The following is a 22,864-nucleotide window of genomic DNA, read 5'->3' on the forward strand; positions in this document are numbered from 1 at the left end:
AACGATAGATTCATCTCCCTAAGCCTATTGGCAAGCTAATAGCTGGAAAACGCCATAATCCATTTAGAAATCAAGATTGGTGTTTGCATAGAAGCAGCAAATATGTTTAGTTATAATGAATGACTGTGCCTGGGAAACAGGAATTTATAGAGAATTAGTTTGTATACACAACGTGATTAGCTGCATAAAAAATGGATTTAAAGCCAGACTGTAACATCCAATCTCGAAAAGCTGAAAAGGAGCTCTCAATCAGTTCAATGATTGAAATGAGTGAACCCATGGATAAAGACAAACCCGTCAATTTCGCTTAGTCTTTTGACAAAATAATCCAAATGCCACCTGCCTTGCAGCCCCCACTAATATCATTTTTATAATCTATCAGTGAACAATTTTGTCTCCAATCTGCTCGCTAGACGTAGGCTACAAGGCATGAATAACTAGTAATCAGTCAGCGTGGGGTCAGTGTTCGGTGGAGATGGGTAATTGGTCACGATTAGTAAACACCTTGCCTGCTGGACTGAGCTGGTGTGCCTAATTATTTGGATTAGTACTTGTGTGCATTTCAATTCAGTTGGTAAATATATTATAAACATTGCAACAATTCTGGTTTGGTCTGGGCTGGACAACTGGTCTTTTGTTCAGCACTGGAGCTCGTGGAGGTGGTATGTATTCAGTGAATTCTGCTCTTTCAAATATGGTTTGAGGATAATATGTTTTAGAAGCTATGGACGCAATTGGGTTTTCTTAATTTTTGGGATGCGGGTGATCTTGAACCTGGTATGCAGTTCATATTTGTTGAAAGAAACTAATTTTTGAAGATAATTAAATTCCTGAAGCATGTCCCTGCGATCTGCAGAAATTCGCTAGCAACCTGATCTGAATTGTTGCAAGGGGTTGACTTGGTATGTAGTGCACTTTTGCTGGTTGAAAATGATTGTAATGCCAACCTTTTATCTCTAGTCTGTAGAAATTTGAAAGCTACTTCATCTGAATCGTTGCTAAGGGATTTGACATGATATTTTAATAATAGTTTTGCTCGTTGCATATGATTGCATTTCAAACCATTTACCTATATATATTATACAAACCCTATGCAAAAATGAACCCGGTTGAACGCTCGGCACTTGAGTGGTGAACTGGGTATTGGAAAGCTAAACTTTTTAAGCATTTGTTTGAAATTTATAGAAATTTGCAAGAACCCTGGTATTAATTGTTGCTAAGCGACTAGGCGTTATATTTACAATCATGACTTTTGCCTGTAGGATACAACCAGAATGCCCCAACCATTTGCCTCCATAAATATGTAGATCCCATGTATTTATGAACCCAACAAAGTGATTGTTCGCAATTACTTTAATCAAAATTGTTGCTAAGGGACCGGGTATATATATATATTAGCAGACGTTTGCAGGTTGCATATAACTGTCATGCCACCCATTTACCTTTAGAAATCATATAAATCTCATGCATTTATGAAACCACTAGGATGATAGGTGGTGAAACTGTAAGCTGATGTTCTGTTTCTTTTTGGTGTCCATAATTGAAAAATTTAGGATATACAGCGTAATACTCATATCTCAATGCCAAGCATTGTTCTTTTTTCGTCAAGAGGTGCACTGTACAGGCCAGCTAGGGAGAACTCCCTTTAATGCAAATTTGAGGGGACCGCTTGCCACTGCACCCTGGTTGAGCAGATGAATGATGCAAGGCTGAAAACTGTTCCAATTCATCATGTTAAGAAAATAGTTTAATACCCAAAGTAATAAATACCTTGCAGATTTGGATGCATAGGGATTGACATCTTGAATCTTTTGATTGCTAATAGGTACATGTCCATTTTGGGTTAAGGTGGATCTCTGTGAGTATGTCTTAAGACTATATCCTGTTTAGCTGCTTGGTTGAGGTTTGTTTATTTTACAATGCCTAAATAATTGCTCAGAGAAATAAAAAATTACTAGAGATTATCTGGGTGGTTTTAAAGTTTCATTTGTTAGCAAGCCGATTATTAGGAAATCTACTTGCTCCACACAACTAATGATATTGTGGAAGTCAAATAAAGAGGCAGCAATTTTTTCATATTCTGAATCCAATAATTTATTCATGCACTAAAGTGGTTGGAAAACCTGTTAATACAATTGATACCTGGCAGGAGGCCTTTCAGGCTGTTAAAAGATCTGTGGGTACACATCTTGTCATTTGATGCATTGATTATGGTGCATGATGCTCCATGCGAAATATTTGGGTCGAATATATCATATTTCATCCAAGATTCCAAGGAGACGATCCAACATGTACAATTAATGGTCAACCACTTAACAGCTCCCAAATCAGGTCAAATAGTAGCTGTTTTATCATAAATTTATCAATTCCACAATTGCCATGATAAAGGGATCAAATACATTTAAAACAAAAGAAACATACCTTTTATTGTAATCCACCACCTGCCTTAGCCACTTAGGAGGGTTAACTTGCTTCCTATATGAAATCATTAACCTCTAGAAAATAACAGAACTATTGATTTATTTGACATCATAAAAAGTTCTCTTAATATTTCAATAGAAATTAAACAAGCCCACACCATCTTTTGGGACAGTGTATTTCGCTTTGGTAGCTTAATAGTTAGTGGATAATCATGGTATGATAAGTTGTTTTGTGGCTTCTAAATTTACTGACATTTTGAACTCTTTATTAGTTAAGTTTTAATTAAAGTCTACCACTTTTTGATAGCTTCAATCAGATAAGCATCCTCTTTGCAATTTCAGAGATAGAATATTGTCATCAAGATGAGCTAGAATGCTTGATTCTTTTAAAAACTATTTAAAATAGTACTTGTTGACCATTGAATTGTATTACTATACATGAATTCCTGGCTGGCCCTCCTGTAAATAGATATATATATATATATAGTAGGTACAAAGAAGGGATCTAAGGAAAACAAAATCCAGGCCAGCATAAAATTGAAAAACGTCAGCAGTTACAAGGTGATTCAAATAATTTGATAGCTGCAAGCATGCCTTCATTAGGAAGATGCTGCTGGGAAATCAAGAGTAACTTGAATACAAAATTATCTAAAGCACTTCTATTTCCCATTTTTTTATTTATTTGAGTCTGGTTTCCAGAGTCTACTAAATTCCAACCATGTTTTCATCGAGATGTGGACTTCGATTTCCTCCTTTTTCTTCAGGAGGGAGGGGGTTTCTGAATTTGAACTAGAATCAACACAACTTGTAGCTTCTCTAAGTAGCAAGAATGGGTTAGATTAACTAAAGTGAAGGTTAACTTAGGTAAAGGTTAACTTTGGCCACCTTTTTGGGAGGCGAAACAAAGAGTATGAATTATTTTTCACTTCTTTGTTGCCAGTCCTCTCTGCAGAACGGGGGAATCTTTTGAAAATTATTCTTGTTAAAGTGGATAGACTCTTTGTTCTCATGTTCCTTAATCTTTTGGATTCCTTAGAAGATAATCCATAATATGGGTTAAAAACTTTAATGTGAAGAATCTAATTACTTATCCTTTTTTAAGGCTTAGGTTCCTTGTTCGTGTCCTTATCTTTTACCTTCTTAGTTACTATCTTTGAGGAATCAATTACTGCGCTCAATCATCCAACAATTACCCACATCCGCTTCAGTCAGATGTTTGAATCAAGGTTTTGGATAAGTGTAATCAGGGAAGGATCTTGGAATCTGAAATCCCACAGTTGAGCACAAGCGCTTCTCCCTCTAAGTGGCATTGGTTGAGCCTCTTGTTGGGAGAAGGAAAACCTTGTTTTCCTCCAACACCCATTATAGAGAGGGGGCAGAGGGGTGGGAAGTACTTTCATTTCTTTTTTTGTATGCCTAGGGTCCTTGTTCTTGTCCTTAATTTTTACATTCTTGGTTACTACCTTCTATTGCTTCCATCCTACTAGGAACATTATTTTAGAAACATATAAGCCCTAGAGAGAGCATGCACATAAAATGAAGAAAGTAACCATGCAACATCCATTGCTTCAATGGTGAGCAAAGTAAGGTGCAAAAAGAGAAATGAAACCTGAAGATCATCCTCCATCTAGGGAGTGTGATCTCTTGCTATTGAATTGGTCCAAGAAAGCCAACCTTCCAACATTAGACCTTATATTTGACAGAATAGGGAAATCTTCTGAGATTTATTTTTCTTTTCAAATTGAATAGATATTCTGTGCTTGTTTCTCTATCTTTTGGACTCCTTAGAAGATAATCTGTAGTATGGGTTAAAAACATAAATGTTAATAATCTAATCACTTGTACTTTTTTAGAGGCTTTGCTTCTTTGTTCTTGTCCTTATCTTTTACCTTCTTAGTTACTACCATCTATTGCATTTTTCCAATTAGTAACACACTTTTGGAAACATAGAAGCCCTAGCAGAGAGGGCAGGTACATAAAAAGAAGAAAGTAATTATGATACATCTCTTGCTTCAATAATGGGCAAATTAAGCTAAAAGAGAAATGAAACCCCAAAAACATTCTCTATTTAGGCATCATGATCTTGCTATTAAATCGGTTCAAGAAAGCCAACCTCCCAATATTAGATCTTCCTCGGCAACATGAGAAAGTATTTCAAGGTATCCCTAGTGGTTTATCTAAATTCAAGGAATATTGTCATGTTTCAAAGTGATCATGGGAAACAAACCTTCCAATATTAGACCTTATTGATATTCATGCAACCAAAAGAGCTGGATTGAAAAAAAGAGAGACATGGTGGTTGTCCAAATCATTTACCCTAGCAATAGTTCATTTTTGGCACTTTTGATAAGGTTAGGAAGGACTGGTCCAAGAAAATGTGTGTGGACTACAAAGAGCTGGTCCAAGAAAATGCGCGTGGACTACAAAGAGCTGAAAAAATCCATGCTCAAGATAATGCATTTCAAAATTGGATCTTTGCTCTTAATATAAATAGAATCACATTAAAGAGGATTTGCACAAAATTAATACCAGAACTTGTGGAGTCCATTATGAGATTGTAATGATGCCATTTGAGCTTACCAATGCTCCTACATTTTTGAACTCAGTTTAGTTCTATTTGTCATTTGATGAACTAAAAGTTGTGTCTGTGAGTTTTGTGAGGAAGGGGAGGGAGGAGGGTGTGGGAGGGGATTTTTAGCATGCAAATAAGACCCTGCAGATTCTTCAAGGCCATCAACTTTATGCCAAGAAGTGAGTCTGCTTTTGAATTAGAAGAAGTTGATTAGTTGGGTCACATGGTGTCTCATGAGGGAGTGAAAGTGGATCCTTTCAAAGTAAAGGGGTTAGAAAAGTGGTTCTTACCAAATATTATCATAAGCTGTTGTCCTTGGCCTAATAGGATATTTGATGCAGTCAAGGATAAGAGGCCAAATGAATGACAACCTTCTCCTTGCAGAATCACCACACAACCCATCCAAATAAACTCAATACAATGTCTGCGCAACCTACACGCAATCTGATTTTTAACTACACCAAATCACACCCTTCATGGATCAAAATTTTGGATTTTTGTATGCGACTTCATGGCACTATGCAGATTGTTTTATTTCTGGCTTTTAGACACACCCAAGATACCCATTTGCTGACATAACCTGATAATAAACACACCAAATAAACATCAACTTGCTGATAGAAACCAGATTACAAAATCAGAATACTCATGAGTCACAACACCATTTGCTGATTTTTAATCATATTTGAAAACTTTTTGATTTTTATTTATCACAAACTATGTACCCTTGCATCAGATTTTTTAATTTCCCTTATAAAACACACCCAAACTATAAACCCAGTCCCAGAAATCAACATGCAACCTTTCCACAAGATCGTAGGGAAACTTTGGTATAATTTACCCCCTATAAAACCGGCAATCCAACCTGGTAAAACAACATGCAGAACAAATCAACAGCCTTTGCAAAACAACCACACTGAGTACTCCTCAGTTCTCTCATCTGAGCTCCCAACGATCTAGAAGCAATGAGATTTACCAACTGCTTCTTACACCCTATCACTCTCTTGGAAGCCAACTTCGTTCAATCCAACAAGTGGATATTTATGCTCTCTAGTGTGGGGGCGAATCTTTAGAAGGTTACTGAATTTTGTGAATTGTAACTCCTCTTAAATGAGGTAGCATCATTTTCTAAGATTGCCCAAGCAATAAACAAGGTTAACTCAAATATAACTCCCACAATTGTAACTCTTAAATGTGGTGCTTTAATCAGGAGGCCCCAAGCAAGAATCTAGGAAGGCAATGCACAACTCTTTCTACCTAGGCACCACAATTAAAGCAAGGCATGTAAAGTTTCAATCAAAGAGTGAGTCCCTCCAAACAGGTGCTTTGATCAAAGGTTACACATACAAAAGACATGCACAACATGCAAGTTGGTCCACCATCCCAAGTTATCTTGTGGAAGTGTGACTCTTCAACTTCCATATAGTGTTATGATCAATTGTACAAGTTTCAAATAGGGCCCTTCAAAGGTTGCTACCAAGCGGGATGCTAGAGAGGGAAGGTCATTTGAATTTGAATATTTGAAGAGTAGAGGTTGTCCCCATCACTTGGAAACATATTTTACACCTCTAAAGCAAAAAATGAAACATAAATTATTTTTGGTGATGCTGATTGCTTGACTTTTGAGATGTTCCTGCATCAATATTATTATAGATTTGTCTGCAGTTATGCCCAATTGTGATTTCATTGATGACAATTTTGAAGCACAAAATTTTTTTGTGGCTTAATGGTGCCCCCTACACATTTGAGCAGCTCAAGGATGGTGCATGTGTGACTTGAAATTCAATCTGATGCATCTCTGGGTTATCTTCCTTGTAGTATGTTACTTTCTTTCAGCTTTGTCATCTTTTGTACTCATATTCATAGTGATTTGATCATAAACACCTCCAATATCATTGGTCATACAACTTGAGGGTATATTCATATCAATTACGAGGTGAGATGAGTTGACATGTTATGTAGGGTGAAAGGGATTGCCATCTTTGTTCTTTCCAAGAAGTGGAAACTAAGGAAAAATTTGTTCTTAGGTGCCTTGTCTATTATGAGATTTGAGGAAGATATAATTTTTAATATAGATTTAGGAGGGTTCTCATTACCTTTTTTGCTTTTTAGGCTAGAGGTGTTTAGATCTTGCTTGTAGGATGCTGTTTTCAGACACTGATTTCCACAAACATTGGATTGGTTATTTCCTTTGTTTATGATTGAGGGACACAAATAGTTAGCTGCAACAATCTCTATTGCAAATAGCGAATGAATATCCCTCCCATAAGCGGTTACTAGGGTAAATTGAACCTTTGATTTTGACACTCACCATAGAGATTCAACTACTCTCGACAATTCATAGTCCAAAATTCAAATAGTAGTGGAAAATATGCAGTACCAATTTTCTCTTTACATCAAGAGGATTGTTTTTCATGGATGGATGCTAGGCAAGGTTTTGACATGAGTTTTCTACTTCCTCTTAGGATCATGCATTTGTATCCTATTAAGCCCTGTACATCATCTGATTGTGTATTGGCCCTTTTGTGATTATTGATGAGGATGCAAACCCTTCTTCTTATTGACTTTGATGCAGATTATAGCCTTTTTTTCCCTTGTTCCGATTCCTTTGGCTCGATTAACAATCATATTTTAGCACGACCTTCCTTTCATAGGATTATTTATTATTACATTTGCACTTTTAGCCCTCTTAACACGTTCTGTTGCTTCCTAGATTCGTTTATACCGATTTTAGGTTGGACGGAGTCCACATATCATTCGTAATTATATAGGGCAACTGTCTGTATTTTTCGCCCTATCAAGCTACATTGTTTGTTCATGAACATGAAAATCCTTCTCTCTTCAACAACTCTAGGATCTATTCCATCCATCTTGCGATATGACAACTAGTTTTTGTGTCAATCTTGCCTTAAAAACACTTTCCTTAATTGTCTTGCATCATATCAGTGAATTGTGATCTTAATTAGTTGTTTTTGCATAAATAATGCTTGGTTTCAATTACTAAAGTACTGTAGTGGGTTTCTAACTTGTTCTCTTTAGAGATGGCGATCCTTATTGACATGAGAGAATCAAATTATAGAATGCTTCATTTTAAATACTTAAAGGCACACACATTGAACTTTCAAATTGCTTTTAAGCTTAATCTCATTGCTGCATAATTTTCTATGTTGTTTCTTTTTCTTGAAGTATCATGTATTTCTTTTCTTTCCTCATTTCAATATGGACATTGAGATGATGAGCTCTCTGTCTGTCTGCCAAAAGTATTCTCATAGGAAATTACATGTATCAGCAGTTATGCCGTGCAAACAATGACCATTTGACTGGTGAAGGTTATCAACATTCAGTCAAAAAAATTTCAGTACAATTGGCCTTTTCTTTTTCCTTGCACAACTTAATCACACTGAGTTTTCATCTATTCCTTGTATTGTGTGCTGTCTACAACTGCTGAAAACAAAATCAGTGGATCCAAGCTATTTGTTAAAGGTGTTGCTGTGATCTTTGTTTTATCTTTATTTCTCCCATAGACACCCCTATTTGCACCTCCAGTTTCTGTTTGTAGAAATACTGATTTTCATTTTATACTGTCTATCTGCTGTTGAGAATGTTTAGCAGGACTTACTCCATAATCCTTAATGCTTGACTTTTTGTTTACATTACATGTTCAACAAAATTTTATTTCATAGATCTTATTCGGATTAACCTCATTCTTTACAGGCATTCTGCAAGCAATTTATAACTTCCTACACCTTTTGAAAAATAGATCATTGCAATGTTCATTGGTTTGAAATTTAAAGACATGTGACTTAATGACTTGTTGTTGTCCCAATGTTCTTTTATCACACGGTACACTGTTAACAAATGGGAATAACAACAGATAATATATGGTTTTCAGGTACTTCAACTGGTTGTCTGACAGGATACTTTTTAGAGAGAGAGATTATTTTCTATAATGAAATCCTTTTGCAGGGAATTCTAATGTTTTAATAGCTTTTAAACTAATGGATATCACATTGATAACAAAGTAAGTTACCAGTATGGGTATGGGTACAAGGATTCAGTTATGCTGCTATGGTAATTTTTTTAGGGTTGGGTACATCTATACGAATGTCATAAGAATCATAAATATACTCTTTTAGTCTATAAACAAGAATTAAGTTTAGATAACTATTAACATGCATAGAATAAACAAAACAACCATAAAATTCTACTCAGATGTCAATTTGTCAAATTTGAATGTCATGATGATATCCATTGTTCAAAATCCTTCATTATATTGCTCTTCATAAAGATCATCACCATCATCATGACATCAGAAGAACCACAAGGATTCCACTGAGACTAACACTATGCTAGCTATGTTGCTCCTCAAAAATTGAAGATTGTTGGACAGCGGTAACATCCAAGGCAGGTTGCTTTGGCCCAACATCTAACAACTCCATTGCCTCTTGTAGTCAATTTGTTTGTGTGAGAAACACGCAAGTTGGAATGCAAATAAACTAACTTCACTGACTTTTTTGATGCCAATCGGTTGCACTTTATTGAGTAGATGGAGTGTGCTCCAACTTTGTTCAGGTGAAGATGAACTAGCAACCCACTAAGGCAAAGTTTGAGAGATATGGTTCTAAAACTATAATTAAAATGAAAAAATGAAGAAAATTCAAATTTTGAGAGTTTCAATTTAAAAAATTACTTGCAATTTTGATCACAAGAGGCTATAGGTGTGGAATGCTTGTCCATGGAGGTACCATTAAATGTGAACTTCCTTGTCATACTTGTCATTAAGAATGGAAAGATTTTGACCATTGGAGTGTGCAAAATTAACAAATGCATTCATAACTACATTTTCCACATTAGAATCAAGGAAGAGTTTAGCAAATACTATCTTGAACCCTTCATTGATTTCCTCATCTCTATATGGTGCAACTCTCCTAGACTTTGAATGGATTTTAGAGACGTAGTATTTGGATTCAATGCAAAGGCAAGAAGATGTGGTGGGATGGCCATTTTGTTTTATCACTCAACAAGAATTGTCTACACCTATTCAAAAAAAGTTTCTTTAGGATCTTACTATTTCTTATTTATGATGGTCTTTATCTTTTCAATCATTGAGTCAATGCCATCATATGCCTGCCACAAACATGGCTAATCCATCTTAGTAAAATGAACCCTATTCAAAATAGGCTTGGGTGAAACTCATAAGATTTTCTGCATGATCCCACCAATTGCTATCTAGGATTATTTGCTTAACTTTCATTGCCCTTTCAGTGTTGGGTTGCCTCCATACAGACCAAAGTTGGTTGATGACTATGTTTGAAAGAGCCTTCTACACCTTAACAAGTTGTCTCAAGATGATTGTGTTATAGATGAATTGCACCTCAACAACCTATTTGAATATAAAAAATAAAGAGAAACATATATTCTAAAAATAAAATTATGAAGTTATTTTTTTATTGTTTCATTTACTTCAACAACTCTAATTTTAAGAACTGAATATGGCTTGGCCTTGGCATACACATGTTTAATCCAGTCAAATTTTTTTGCCCAACTTTTGTAGCATTAGTTTGAGTGGACAACGCAAGGCGTCCAAATAATGTGTGAAATGTGAATAGTGTGCCTCAACCAACAAGCCAACCGCTCAACAATTTTTGTGTTGTTTTTTATTACCTAGAGAACATTCTTAGGTCCAACTTCCTAAATGACCCATATGAGTATGTGAGCAATAATCGTGCATCCTTCGCTTGCCCTCATAATCCATATCTTTCAAAAACATTGCTCCTTTAGGGGATACTACAATGACATTGAGTAAAGGTTGATTTTTGGCATCTTCCATCCATGAAAAGTGATGGATGCCCCTATCTTGATTTACAAATCCCTAGTGGGCTACAATGAATCATCTACAAGTTTCACCTTCCTTGCCAATAAGGTATTGTGCACATTCTCAAACCTAGACCCTTTAACCCTTTTGGAGCCTCTTTAATTTTACCCATCATATCTTGGGCTTGGGCATACTTGGGCAATTCTAGGAGAAACAAAATCAACTTGTTGAAACCAAGTATCATCGACAATGACTCTAACAATAGTGAAAAAATGTAATTTATAAGGTATTACCTTGCCAAAAGATTTGTCAATCCAGAATGAGGATTGTGGTTGAAAGTCTTTAGCTGATATGTAAATATCTCTGTTCTCTCTAGTACTAACATTACTAGTCTTTTAAGTGCCATGCCTTGTGCACTTTAGTTAGAGTTTGGTTTTGTTATCTATGTTACTGAATCACTCCCCACAAACCCTAAAGAATCAAGACATATGCAGATAGGATCCATTAATTTTACCAGTTGTATGATTGTACTGAGTTGATTGTTGCCATGAATTATTGAGCCTAATTCCCATTTCAACATTGCTGATAAATGTCATATAGAATATGTCTTAACTATCTAAGATACAACTCTGTGAATTAATATTACTTGATGCAACAACTGTAACAAGCTATATTCTTTTTGCTTAGATCATTGCACTGATTTTTTTTTTTGCATCGCAGATTTTAACAGCTTGCAAGTGAATGATAATCAAAATACAAGACTATGGGCCACAGATCAAAAAAATGGTTTAAGAGACTAGTTTGTACAAATGCATCAAAGAAAGAACATCCTCCAGAGAATGGACACGATGTAAGTAATTTTAATAAATTAGGTAACTTTGATGATTCATGATGATTTCTACTGGCATTTTCTCTTTGCAAAATCAAAGGAAAATGCTCGTAAATTTCCAGTTCAAAAGTTGGAAGCAGTAGTTGATAAAATACATCTAAAAGCTATGATATTTAAATTGGGTGTAGCTTCTTTGATTTAAACTTTTTCTTGTCTTCAATTATGATACTGGAAACAGAGGATGTCTAAAGCTGGATGTCCAAAGCTAATTTTTTTGTATTTATAGGAATCTTCAATTATAACCTAGTCTATGCTAGTTTTGGATACGTTTACTACTTTCTTGCTAGCATGCTAATTTTTTTGCTAATAATAAAAAATAAAACCAAATCATAGAGTAAAGAAAATTTATTAACATATTCTGCAAATTTATTCATTCATTTTTTAGGAAACTTTTGTAAAATTAGTAAATTTTTCCTTTTTGACTACAGCGAAAGTCTATCAAACATAGACACTGACTTCTGAAACCAGAATCTTATGAATAAACTTTTATTGATTCAACAATTCAATATTTTATTAGGAATTCACCAGGGTGTGATTGGGAAATCCTAATTAAATAGTCTAGAATAACATGATTGTTCATAAACTTGTTCCTTCTTATTGCTTGGATAATTTCATCTCTTTTCTTGTCTGGTTGTAGAATAATTTTTTCACATCATTTATTGTGATTTCAGTTCTTTTATGCATTTATTGTCCATGTATGGGCAATAATAATTCTAATATTATTTTGGCTGGATGGGATCCTATATCGTGTGAACAATAATAATAAGAAAGATGGATAGGTATTCTGCAAGATTCATGTCATTTTTTAATAATTTGAGTATGATCTCCATTCTTGAATCTTTTGTCTCACAATCTTACAATGATATTATTTATGCTTACTTCAAAAAGGATGAATTATCTCCTTTATCTCAACTCTTAGCAAACAATTGATGTATTCTCAACCTTTGAGGTGCTATTGACAGTGCATTTGTGCAATGTTGTTTGTAGTTTTTTCTTGCTACAAATTTAGGAAGACATTGTAATATAGAGCATGCAAATGCCCATGAAAATGGTGCATGAAAGGATTTTTGTCAAGTTGCAATGTGCAGAATAACATAGAAGGCTTATGAGAAATATGAAATAGTGCATCTTAAAACAAGAGACAAAAAGAACAGGTTTATCAGCAAACTAAGAGGTAAATCCCAGTCATGATTCCCAACATATTGATGCAAAAACTCAAATATGATGACCAGAAGTGTTTTTCATGTCTAATAGTCATCATCTTCACACGCCAGGAATTACAGTTGATTGTCAGTAAACTTTGTAACCACAAAAATGTGATTAATGTTGATTAACATACCAGTTGCTACCAAGAATATAAGTAAGTATATCAAAAATATTACTTAGTAAAGCTCTTACAGTAAGACACTTAACTATGTTCATTAAAAAAATGACATGACAAAATATTTGCCAGCATCTGCCCCTTCCTCCAGACTTGGGCACCCTGTAGCCTGCTCGATTGTTAGAGCAGAATGTTATATTTTGGGAGTTGTAGTACTCTTTTTAAGTTGATAATTTTCAGTAGACTTTAGAATACTTTCTCAACTGGAACTTTCCTCTTGGGGCTGATATGCTCACTGCTATAGTAGCTACTAGAGTTTATGTTGAATTGTTGATGAATAGTCAGTGGAATTCCTTGAGCATCAAAGAAGGTGCTTCCTTCATTGACTCCTAGTCCATATAAGATTATTCATTTGCTCGTAGAGGAGTTTAGTTGGCTACAACATATGGGCCTTTTCCTTTTGTAACACTTCAATCCTCTTTCTCATTACTGGCAAGCTCTTTCGTCCTCATCCTTAGCTTCCTTTAAGGCTATTACAACTTCCAAAATCTGTAAAAGTTCTTTTGATGGATTGCCCATGTTCTTAGCTACACCCTTACCATCCTATTTTTTTTTCTTATGATAAAAATATACAGCATGGGTTTTGGCATAAGATTATTATTTTTGTTGATGGTTGGTGTCTCGTTCTTGGTAAATAATTAATAATGAGGTCCATGAGGTTTGATTGTACAAAAGGTGTGTTATACACCTTGTCTAATTAAAGACTTAAGATTTCCACAGTCCATTATATTGTATGAGTGTTTCACTGTTTCTAGATTTAAGTTTGTAATTATTTTTGTCATCAATGTTTTGGATCATACTTTATGATTCCTCTTTGATGATGGACTTTGTGATCCAAATAATCGACGACACAGTCAAATCCAGAAACACTTAGATACACCTTGCAAAATGTTATTGTTGTTAGGTGATTTGTTGTGAGCCTTGTCTATAATACCAAATGTTTGTTGCTAGATGTGGTGCATTTAGTGTTGGGGGGACACCAAATTTGGAGGGTCATATCACTTCTTGTTATAGAATTTTGTGACTAATGTGAAATAATATACCACATTTAGGGTGCAGGAAGTTTCTTCTTGGGATTTGTTGTATGTTACATTGGATAATGTGTTAAGCCATGTTCACCACCTAAATTTAATAGGTCTAAATTTTTATTGGAAGTTGTAATGAACCTTGGATGAGGAACTGAACTTGGGTGCACACCTTGGGAAATGTCACTTGGAGGTAGAAAAATTTCATGCTAAGTTTTCTTGTTGATCCTCTTCTAGATGTAGATTGCCTGGAATAGTGGCTCGGAAGAAGCTTGAAGAAGCAGGTGTAAGGTGTTAAGAAGCTGCTGTAATTATATTTAAACCTTACAAAGATTAGAGCATAGTACAGAATCAGTATTTTTGAAAATTTAATTGCATCTGTAACACATTTGGTGTTAATATAGTAAGCGGAACTGATTTAGTGGCTGGATATTTTCATTTTAGGGCTTTCCCAGGATACATATTGCATTATGTGTATGAGTGTGTTGCTTTATTTCTGATCTGTTTAAGTGCTAAATCTGATTTTTTTTCAGTTATATTCCCTATTAATATTGATCCTAAGTCTGATTTAATATCACAATTGGTGCTTCTTGATTAAGATTATCTGTAATTCATAACATTAACAATGTAGATCAATATTCTTTATAATCCCAATATTATCAATCATTGTCCGTTTCTCAGGGTATTCATGTTTACATTCTTAAATCATGATCTTTTTTTGAACGTCAGGAATACATAGTAAACACATTCAGGCATCAACATCCATTTCAGTTTCCACAATTGAGAGTAGTTGACCAGTTGAATTTTTGATTAATTGTGAAGTATGTTGATTTGTTAGAAGTTTCTTAGTTGATATCTAAGTTTTCCCTAGACCAAAGAACTTTCGTTTATTTTGTTGTTTTTATGATCAGATGTGAAACAAACAAAAATACAGAATTGATAAACACTTTAACACAGCAAGTACAACACATGAACAAAGTAGAACACACCGCATATCCTAGGAAAACCCTCCTTGAGGGAGAAAAACCCAGCCAAGAATATATCTCTTCTATTAAATTGATTGATCAAAATGAAATGATCATCACCTTCTATATATACAAAGTAAGGTGCCTTTTCTCAAGCAAGGTGACTCTTCACAAGAGTCGGCCTCTTTCAAGAACCAAGGTGACTTTCCATCTTGGATTGGCCCTTATTAATATAAAATAATAATTTGCAATAGGCTGACCTGCTTCTAGAAATACCTCCTGCAGCTATAAAAAACTAACACTCCCTCTTAGCTAGGGAGGTATTTTCAAATATCCTCGTCATGGAGTCTCTCAACATGATGCCCACAATGGCTACACCCATTTGTGGAAAAGACACATCTCAGTCTCAGAGACGTACAAAGGTTCATCATGGAGTCTCCCAACGTGATGCCCACAATGGCTACTCCCATTTGTGGAAAGAAACACATCGTCATGGAGTCACTCAACATGACGTCCACCATGGCTACTCCCATGTGTGGAAAGGAATATGTGCACAAGTGCCCATCACAAAGTCACTCAACGTGATGTCGTCATGCAGTCACTCAACATGACATCCACCATGGCTACTCCCATGTGTGGAAAAGCACAAGTACAAAGGATTCATCACAGAGTCTTTCAATGTGATGTTGTCATGGAGTCTCTCACCGTGATGTCGTCATGGAGTCACTCAACATGACGTCCACCATGGCTACTCCCATGTGTGGAAAAACACAAGTACAAAGGATTCATCACAGAATCTCTCAATGTGATGTTGTCATGGAGTCTCTCAACATGACATCCACCATGGCTACTCCCAAAGGGTGGACAGAACCACATCTCCGTCTCAGAGATGGACAAGGACTTTCACCTCAAATTTCTTTGTCTTAGAGAAAAAATGCATTAACAAGGGCATTCACCTCAAATTTCTCTGTCTTAGAGAAAAAATGCATTAACAAGGGCATTCACCTCAAATTTCTCCGTCTCGAAGAAAAAATGCATTAACAAGGGCTTTCACCTCAAATTTCTCCGTTTCAGAGAAAAATGCATTAACAAGGGCATTCACCTCAAATTTCTCCGTCTCGAAGAAAAAATGCATTAACAAGGGCTTTCACCTCAAATTTCTCCGTTTCAGAGAAAAATGCATTAACAAGGGCTTTCACCTCAAATTTCTCCGTCTCAGAGAAAAATGCATTAACAAATGATAATGTGACTCCCTCTGAACCTCCAAGTTCTTGCATCAACCTCCTGACCTCCTCGTCCAAGGTTGCCTCTGTTGGTTTGTCAGACTCCCTCTGAATATTTCCAAGGATGCTGACTTATATTCCTTACACAAATCGGATCAGGTCTTGTCTTAAACCCGCTTTGATACCATGTTGTTTTTATGATCAGATGTGAAACAAACAGAAATACAGAATTGATAAACACTTTAACACAACAAGTACAACACATGAACAAAATAGAACACACCACATATCCTAGGAAAACCCTCCTTGAGGGAGAAAAACCTAGCCAAGAATATATCTCTTCTATTAAATTGATTGATCAAAATGAAATGATCATCACCTTCTATATATACAAAGTAAGGTGCCTTTTCTCAAGCAAGGCGACTCTTCACAAGAGTCGGCCTCATTCAAGAACCAAGGTGACTTTCCATCTTGGATTGGCCCTTATAAATATAAAATAATAATAGGCTGGCTTGCTTCTAGAAATACCTCTTGCAGCTATAAAGCACTAACATATTTTTTGAGACTTTAGCTTTGTCTAGCAAAAATTGTTGTGATTACATTATTGCTGAATTTAACTATCTTTTCCAACTAAAGTTTTATCAATAATATTGCATTTTTTTTGATAATTTTACATTTAGATTTGAACTTTTTTTGGTATATATACCTTATGTTATAGGGTCTCTAGACCACATAGAAACAGATGGGGGCCAAATTCAGGCTAACCAAATAAAAGAAACATGAAGTGGGTTCATAATATTTGAACTTGCCTAAACTAGCAAGATAAGCTCAATCGAAGTCTTAAGAAGATGTAAACATGTACCGTCTAAAGTGAGACATCCTTTACTTTCATGAAGGTCCTTTATGAATCTTCTGAAAAATTTGAAGCAGTCCAGATAATCATATATTTCATGCTCGTAATAATTATATATATTGAGTTTCTCCTCAAAAACTGATCTGGGGCTGGAGATAAAAACCACATATTTGACTTATCTAAGACAATGAGAACAAGATAATATCACTTCTTCATTCTGAGGTTCATAGGAGGACCCTACCTGTAGGGCCTCTTGTGGCAAAGCCTACCCAGCTTTAAAAAATTGCAGACAGTCAGTCTACAGGTATAGAACAACTGCAAAGAAAATCCTTTTTCATTTGTCTCCTCTGTTCATCTGCAAACTTCAAAAATTTGGATCCTGTCACTAATGAATTGTATATAGACCTTTCCAATCTAATGCAGTAGAAGTTTCCATGACTTGCCCTTTCTGCCTCCCAACTACATCAGGATCTCTGTCCTGCATTCGCTATGGCAGACTACTTATAAGCAGGCAAGATTTTTTTTTTTTCCTCAGATGTCCAGTACTGCAGTTGTTTCTGCTGTCAAACCTCTACATCTGAGACCAGTCACCTCCTCCAGCTGTACACAGATTTACAGAACATAGTTCGGTATTTTAGAGCCAGAGTAGAATTAGCGCGTGTTTCATTCTGAAAGGGAGTTTTACTTAACAAGAAATTATTCAGGAATGGAAATATATAGGACATAAAACCCATGGGTATAATGGTTAGTTATAGCCAAAAAATTTCCAGTGTAATAAGTGGATAAAATTGGAATCTCTATTTCCTTTCAAAACCAACGAGATTTATAATAATTCACTATATTTAGTTTGTGCATGTACAAGTCACAAAAGCATAAATACTGTCATTTATAAGGTGCACCACAGGAAACCAAATCTAAGAAAACCTACTTATTAAAGCTTCTGAGAAATGCAGGGTATATATCATCATCCTACTTCCAAGACAGATCAGTTCAACAAACTCTACTCAGCAAGAATACAGGACAAAGCCGCAATTTCCATGTCTTGAGGCAAAAAGAATTGCAGAGAGATAATTAGAATAGGAAGATGTTTGGCAATCTTTGGTTAAGATGTTATGAAACTTGTCTGGATATGGTCCTGCCTGTACCCTATTGGAGACTCCTTCCTTCTCTATTAAGTCAAACACTTGGTTTGCAGATGAAGCCACTAATTTATTGCTCCTACACACAGGCTGGAGGAAAGAAAATCAAAATAACTCGAGTCAATTCACTTCCTGAGTAATTGCAGAAATCTTCCATGGCTTGGTTTGTCCTGATTTTATAGCCTTAACTATTATCCAAGGGTCTCCTTCTACCTTGATATCCACCCATCCCTTAATGACTGTATCTTCCTATACCATTCAGCTTAACCAGAGCCTTTGCCTTGTTTTTTCCTCTGTTCCAGCAACAAAAGCACAGATTACTAAAGGTTGGACCCTTATATCTCTAAAAGTGCCACCTGCCCAAGCTGACCCTGGTTTACCCTCGGCTGACCAATTGAAATTGAGCTTCATGCCTCTAGTATGGGGCATTTCAAATCATTTTAGATTTCTTAGGCGCGTCTTGTTGAAAATCATTATTGGAGTTACTTCCATTAGGCCTTTTGATTAACTAATAGCTACTGGGAAGCCCATTTCTTCATTCTATAATTTTTCATCTGTTGTAATTTTCATCCAAGCATTAACAATTTCAGAAATGGTCCTATCTATTTTGAGACCATACCTGTTGTGAGGTTGATGCTTCTTTCTTGAAGGTCCTATTGTTTTGCTCTGACCACAAGTTTAACGTGATAATCTCTTGGTATACCAAATCCTAATTTTTAATACCAAAATATGGCCCATCCCATAACTGAATTGTTGCTTACCCAATTGAGATGCCATTTCTAAGGAATCTTTCCTGAACAGACCAAGAGTATGGACAATGCAGTAAGAGGTGATAGGTGGTCTGCCATTGGCTGAGCATTGTAGGCAAATGAAGGGGTTCCAAAATCTCAATCTAACCTTATTATCATATGTTAGTGTCTTCATATTGAGAAACAACCAAAAGAAAGCATTTTCTGTTGGTAGACCTTTTCTTGTCTGGATCTTATTTTTTGGAATTATTCCAAGGGAACTTTGCCTTGCTTGAAGAGCCTCTTTGTAGGTTCTAATATCATTTTTCTTTAGGTATCTCCTTCCTAGATCAGCTGATCCTGCCTTTTTAGAGAGGAGTGGATTTGCAACTATCTTCTAAGTTTTTAACATTTGCTATAGCATTTCGATCAAGGCCCACTGGTTGACCCAGATCCTTCCATTTGCTAAATGTCTCGGTCACAATAAGATAATTCTGGATGACATGCTCCATAAGGTTGCATGATGGGATAGAGGAATGTTATCAATCCAATCATCCTTCTAAAACTATCCCTTGCCCCACTTTTTCCAATCCATCTCAGTTCTATAATATCAATCACTTCATTTTTTTTATTTCATAATTTCCATTTTCTAGTATTTAATATTACCTTCTTAATTTTCCGTCTCTAATCATTTCTTCATTTATCTTCGAACTTTTTGTTGTAACATTTCTTTCTCCTTAATATTACTAAGTCTTAATAATACATTTCTCCATTTGTTTATTGCTTATAACTGTTTTGCCCTTCCTTTCCTCATTTTATCTAAGTCCTTTTATATCTAATCTATTTGATATTTTCATTCTTAATTTGTTTCTTTTGCTAATTTTCCAATTCTCGTTGTTTCCTTATTCATCTTCTTTGTTATTATTAGTTTTCTTTTTTTGGTATTTAGTGTCACGAGTTTTCCCATTTTTCTTCCCCTTTCTTTTCAATTCTTAAATTAATGTTTGCTGTTACTTCTATATCATTTTTATGAACTTATTCTAGTTATTTTATTAATTTTACCTCATCTTTCTCTCAACCTTTTACTCTTAATATTTTGAGTTAGGACTATCTTTATTTTATTTGCTCTTGTTATTCTGTATGTTTATCAATTTTATCTTTCTTCATATTCTCATACCTTGGAATCTTTTTTTTTTTCACTTTTTCAGCACATAAATAATTTTAACTATTATTTTACTAATCTATCTTTCTCCTGTACTTCTTATCTCTTATTCATTGATTCCCTTTGTTTTCATGTGTACCTTTCCTCTTGGGATCCATTCCCCTACCTCTATCCTTGACCTTTTTCCTATTTAGATAACCAAGTTTGCAATCCTATTTGCTTTTCTCTTCTCTCTCAATGATGGATCACTAAATGTATTCCAAAGTGTTGATGCAAAAAATAAGCACTGTTAAATCCACAAGCTGGAAATTTTTTCCACAACACCTACCTACTAGCCAAAAGAAAAAACCAACAAATTGACACACACAAGATTTTGAAGGCGCAATTAACAAAACAACAACTCACAACTCATTAAACAGCTAAGTTGTATACAAAGCTACAACCTAAAAAGAAAAATAACATCAATACAATGCTTGATATTGATTACCTACTTTCAATTTAATTCTTGAAATATTAAACAAAATTATTAGAAACATATTATAGATGTTCACTTGAATAATAATTTCAGCAACATAAGCATAGCATTACCTATCATTCACAAATACTGTGCTCAAAATACTTATCTATAAAGTTACAAAACCCAAATTTAAACACTAAAAGCTACTGAAAAAATTGGGTAAAAGCACTCTAAAACTAAGGCTAATCTAAACAAATCTTAGAGAAAGGCTGACTAAAGTACCCTAAAAGTAGTTTTCCACATCTTGTCCAAAGCAGGATCCTCCAATGATTGCAACAACTAAAAATAGCAGTTTGATACATGAGTGACCCCATTCTGTGCTTTCGATGTTGCACCTTCATTTTGACCATGGCAGATCTGTGAAGTTTTTTGAAATCCTAACAACTAAACCATCTTGGTGACTTGAATCCATGAAAAACTCCTCATTTTACTGATTTTTGACCCAAAACATTAGGCTTTTTGATTGAATCTGCAATTTGAGTGTTCTGAACACTATAGGACGAGGAAAGATGAAACACAACATGGCGACACTGAAAACTCTTCTTATGCATACGAAACTGTTGCAATTCTGCTCATGGAACCTGAGAGGCCTGCTAAAAGTATTTGAAAACACTGCTGAAACCCATGGCAATCATTGTAAATGAGTGCCAAGTGAGGTGCCGTCATTTGAACACTACTGAATTACTTAACAATTTATGATCTAAAAGAGGTGCTGTCATTTGAACGCTACTGAATTACTTTACAATTTATTATCTAAATGAGGTGCTGTCATTTGAACACTACTGAATTACTTTAAAATTTATTTTCTAAGGGTAATCCTTAAAACTTGGTGCAACTGAAAACCTGTCACCATGCATCTTCAATTTAGTGTGATCAGCAAATCCCAGGGATCTTTGATATAGTGCTGCTTTTGCCCTTGAACGATGGAAATTTGTATTATTGTCCAAGGCTTAAAATTTGCTGGAATTGAAATCCTTCCACCATGCAATTACAATTTAGAGTAATCAGCAAACCTCGGGGTATTTTGATATACTTTTGCTTTCGTCCTTGAATGATTGAAATTTGAAGACTGCTGCAAAATCTTGAAAAGTCAGCAACACCTGCCAACAACATTTCTTCTTATGGCACCCATATAAACCCTTGAGCCCAGCCAATATGTGAAATGCAACCCTGCAAAAATAGTTGACAAGACCCTGGACACTCATGGAAAGGTACTGAAATGATTCTTTAAACCCTAGATCCCCGAACATATCTGCAATTTTTATGTTTGAACTTTGAAACCGTCAACGCTATGGTTCTGGCAGATTTCTGTTTTCGTACTTTGATGATGAAAAGCTGCCGAAAAATCTGCTGTAAACTCTAGGAAAAACATTCAAACCCTAGGCACCTGCGCGATGGAGCTGTAAATTATCTTCGATGGCTATAAATATACAGAAAGCTAACAAAAAACCCTAGGCGCTCAAGTCTGGAGGTGTTGGTTGAAAACTGTAGGTTTCCAAACAGAACTTCCAGAGTATGGGTGACGGCAAAATCCTAAGAGGGCACAACCTTTACAAATATTTTAACAAAATCTGAAATTCTGCCTTTGAAAACCCTAGAGTTTTATCAAGAAAGCTACACCAATAATATGAAACCCTAGGCGGCTGGAATGACTGGAATTGGATTTTTTAAATCAGCAAAATCCTAGGCGAAAGTCTTTCATAAATTCTTTCATAACAGCTGAAAAATTGCCCTAGGATTTGAACAATGATCAGAAAATCTGCAAGAAGCTTCCAACACCCTTGATGATGCCTCGGTCCTTGGAAAAAATGCTACACAAATGATGAAAATTGCTGAAAACTGATGTGCTGCCCTGTTCTTCAATGGAAAAATACTGAAAACCAGAAAAACCTAGTTTGAAGAACCCTCCAATGCTGTTCTTTTTTACTCCTCTCGAGCACTTTAAACTTGAATGTTTAACAATGAAATACTTTGTTGATATAGAAGGAAGGGCAGGCTTTCGGAGGTGACAAGTCAAGGTCGAGCACATGCCTAAGGAGTAAGGAGCCCTTGCCACTTGAAATTTGGCTATGAACTGTGAAGTGTGGACTTTAGGAGATTTCACAACTTACTTTTTGTTCTAACTAGAATTGCACTCACTTTGGGACCTTTCGACACTTTTCCATACCTTGGTCA

General features: G+C 35.4%; 1 protein-coding gene across 5 annotated transcripts in view; it reads left to right on the top strand.

Moving 5' to 3' along the window:
- The first annotated feature begins 225 nt into the window (after positions 1 to 225).
- Positions 226 to 22,864, top strand: part of LOC131066333 (protein IQ-DOMAIN 5) — a 35,645-nt gene continuing 13,006 nt past the window's right edge. The window contains exons 1-3 of one of the 5 annotated variants that reach the window (XM_058001075.1): positions 226 to 777; positions 857 to 902; positions 11,528 to 11,657. In XM_058001075.1, coding sequence (XP_057857058.1) covers positions 11,571 to 11,657 — 87 coding nt within the window. In that variant the 5' untranslated portion in view covers positions 226 to 777; positions 857 to 902; positions 11,528 to 11,570. The other 4 variants (XM_058001073.1, XM_058001076.1, XM_058001072.1 and 1 more) reach the window with 4 other exon arrangements.

This window comes from Cryptomeria japonica, chromosome 3 (assembly GCF_030272615.1).
Source record: "Cryptomeria japonica chromosome 3, Sugi_1.0, whole genome shotgun sequence".
NCBI classification, from domain to species: Eukaryota; Viridiplantae; Streptophyta; class Pinopsida; order Cupressales; family Cupressaceae; genus Cryptomeria; species Cryptomeria japonica.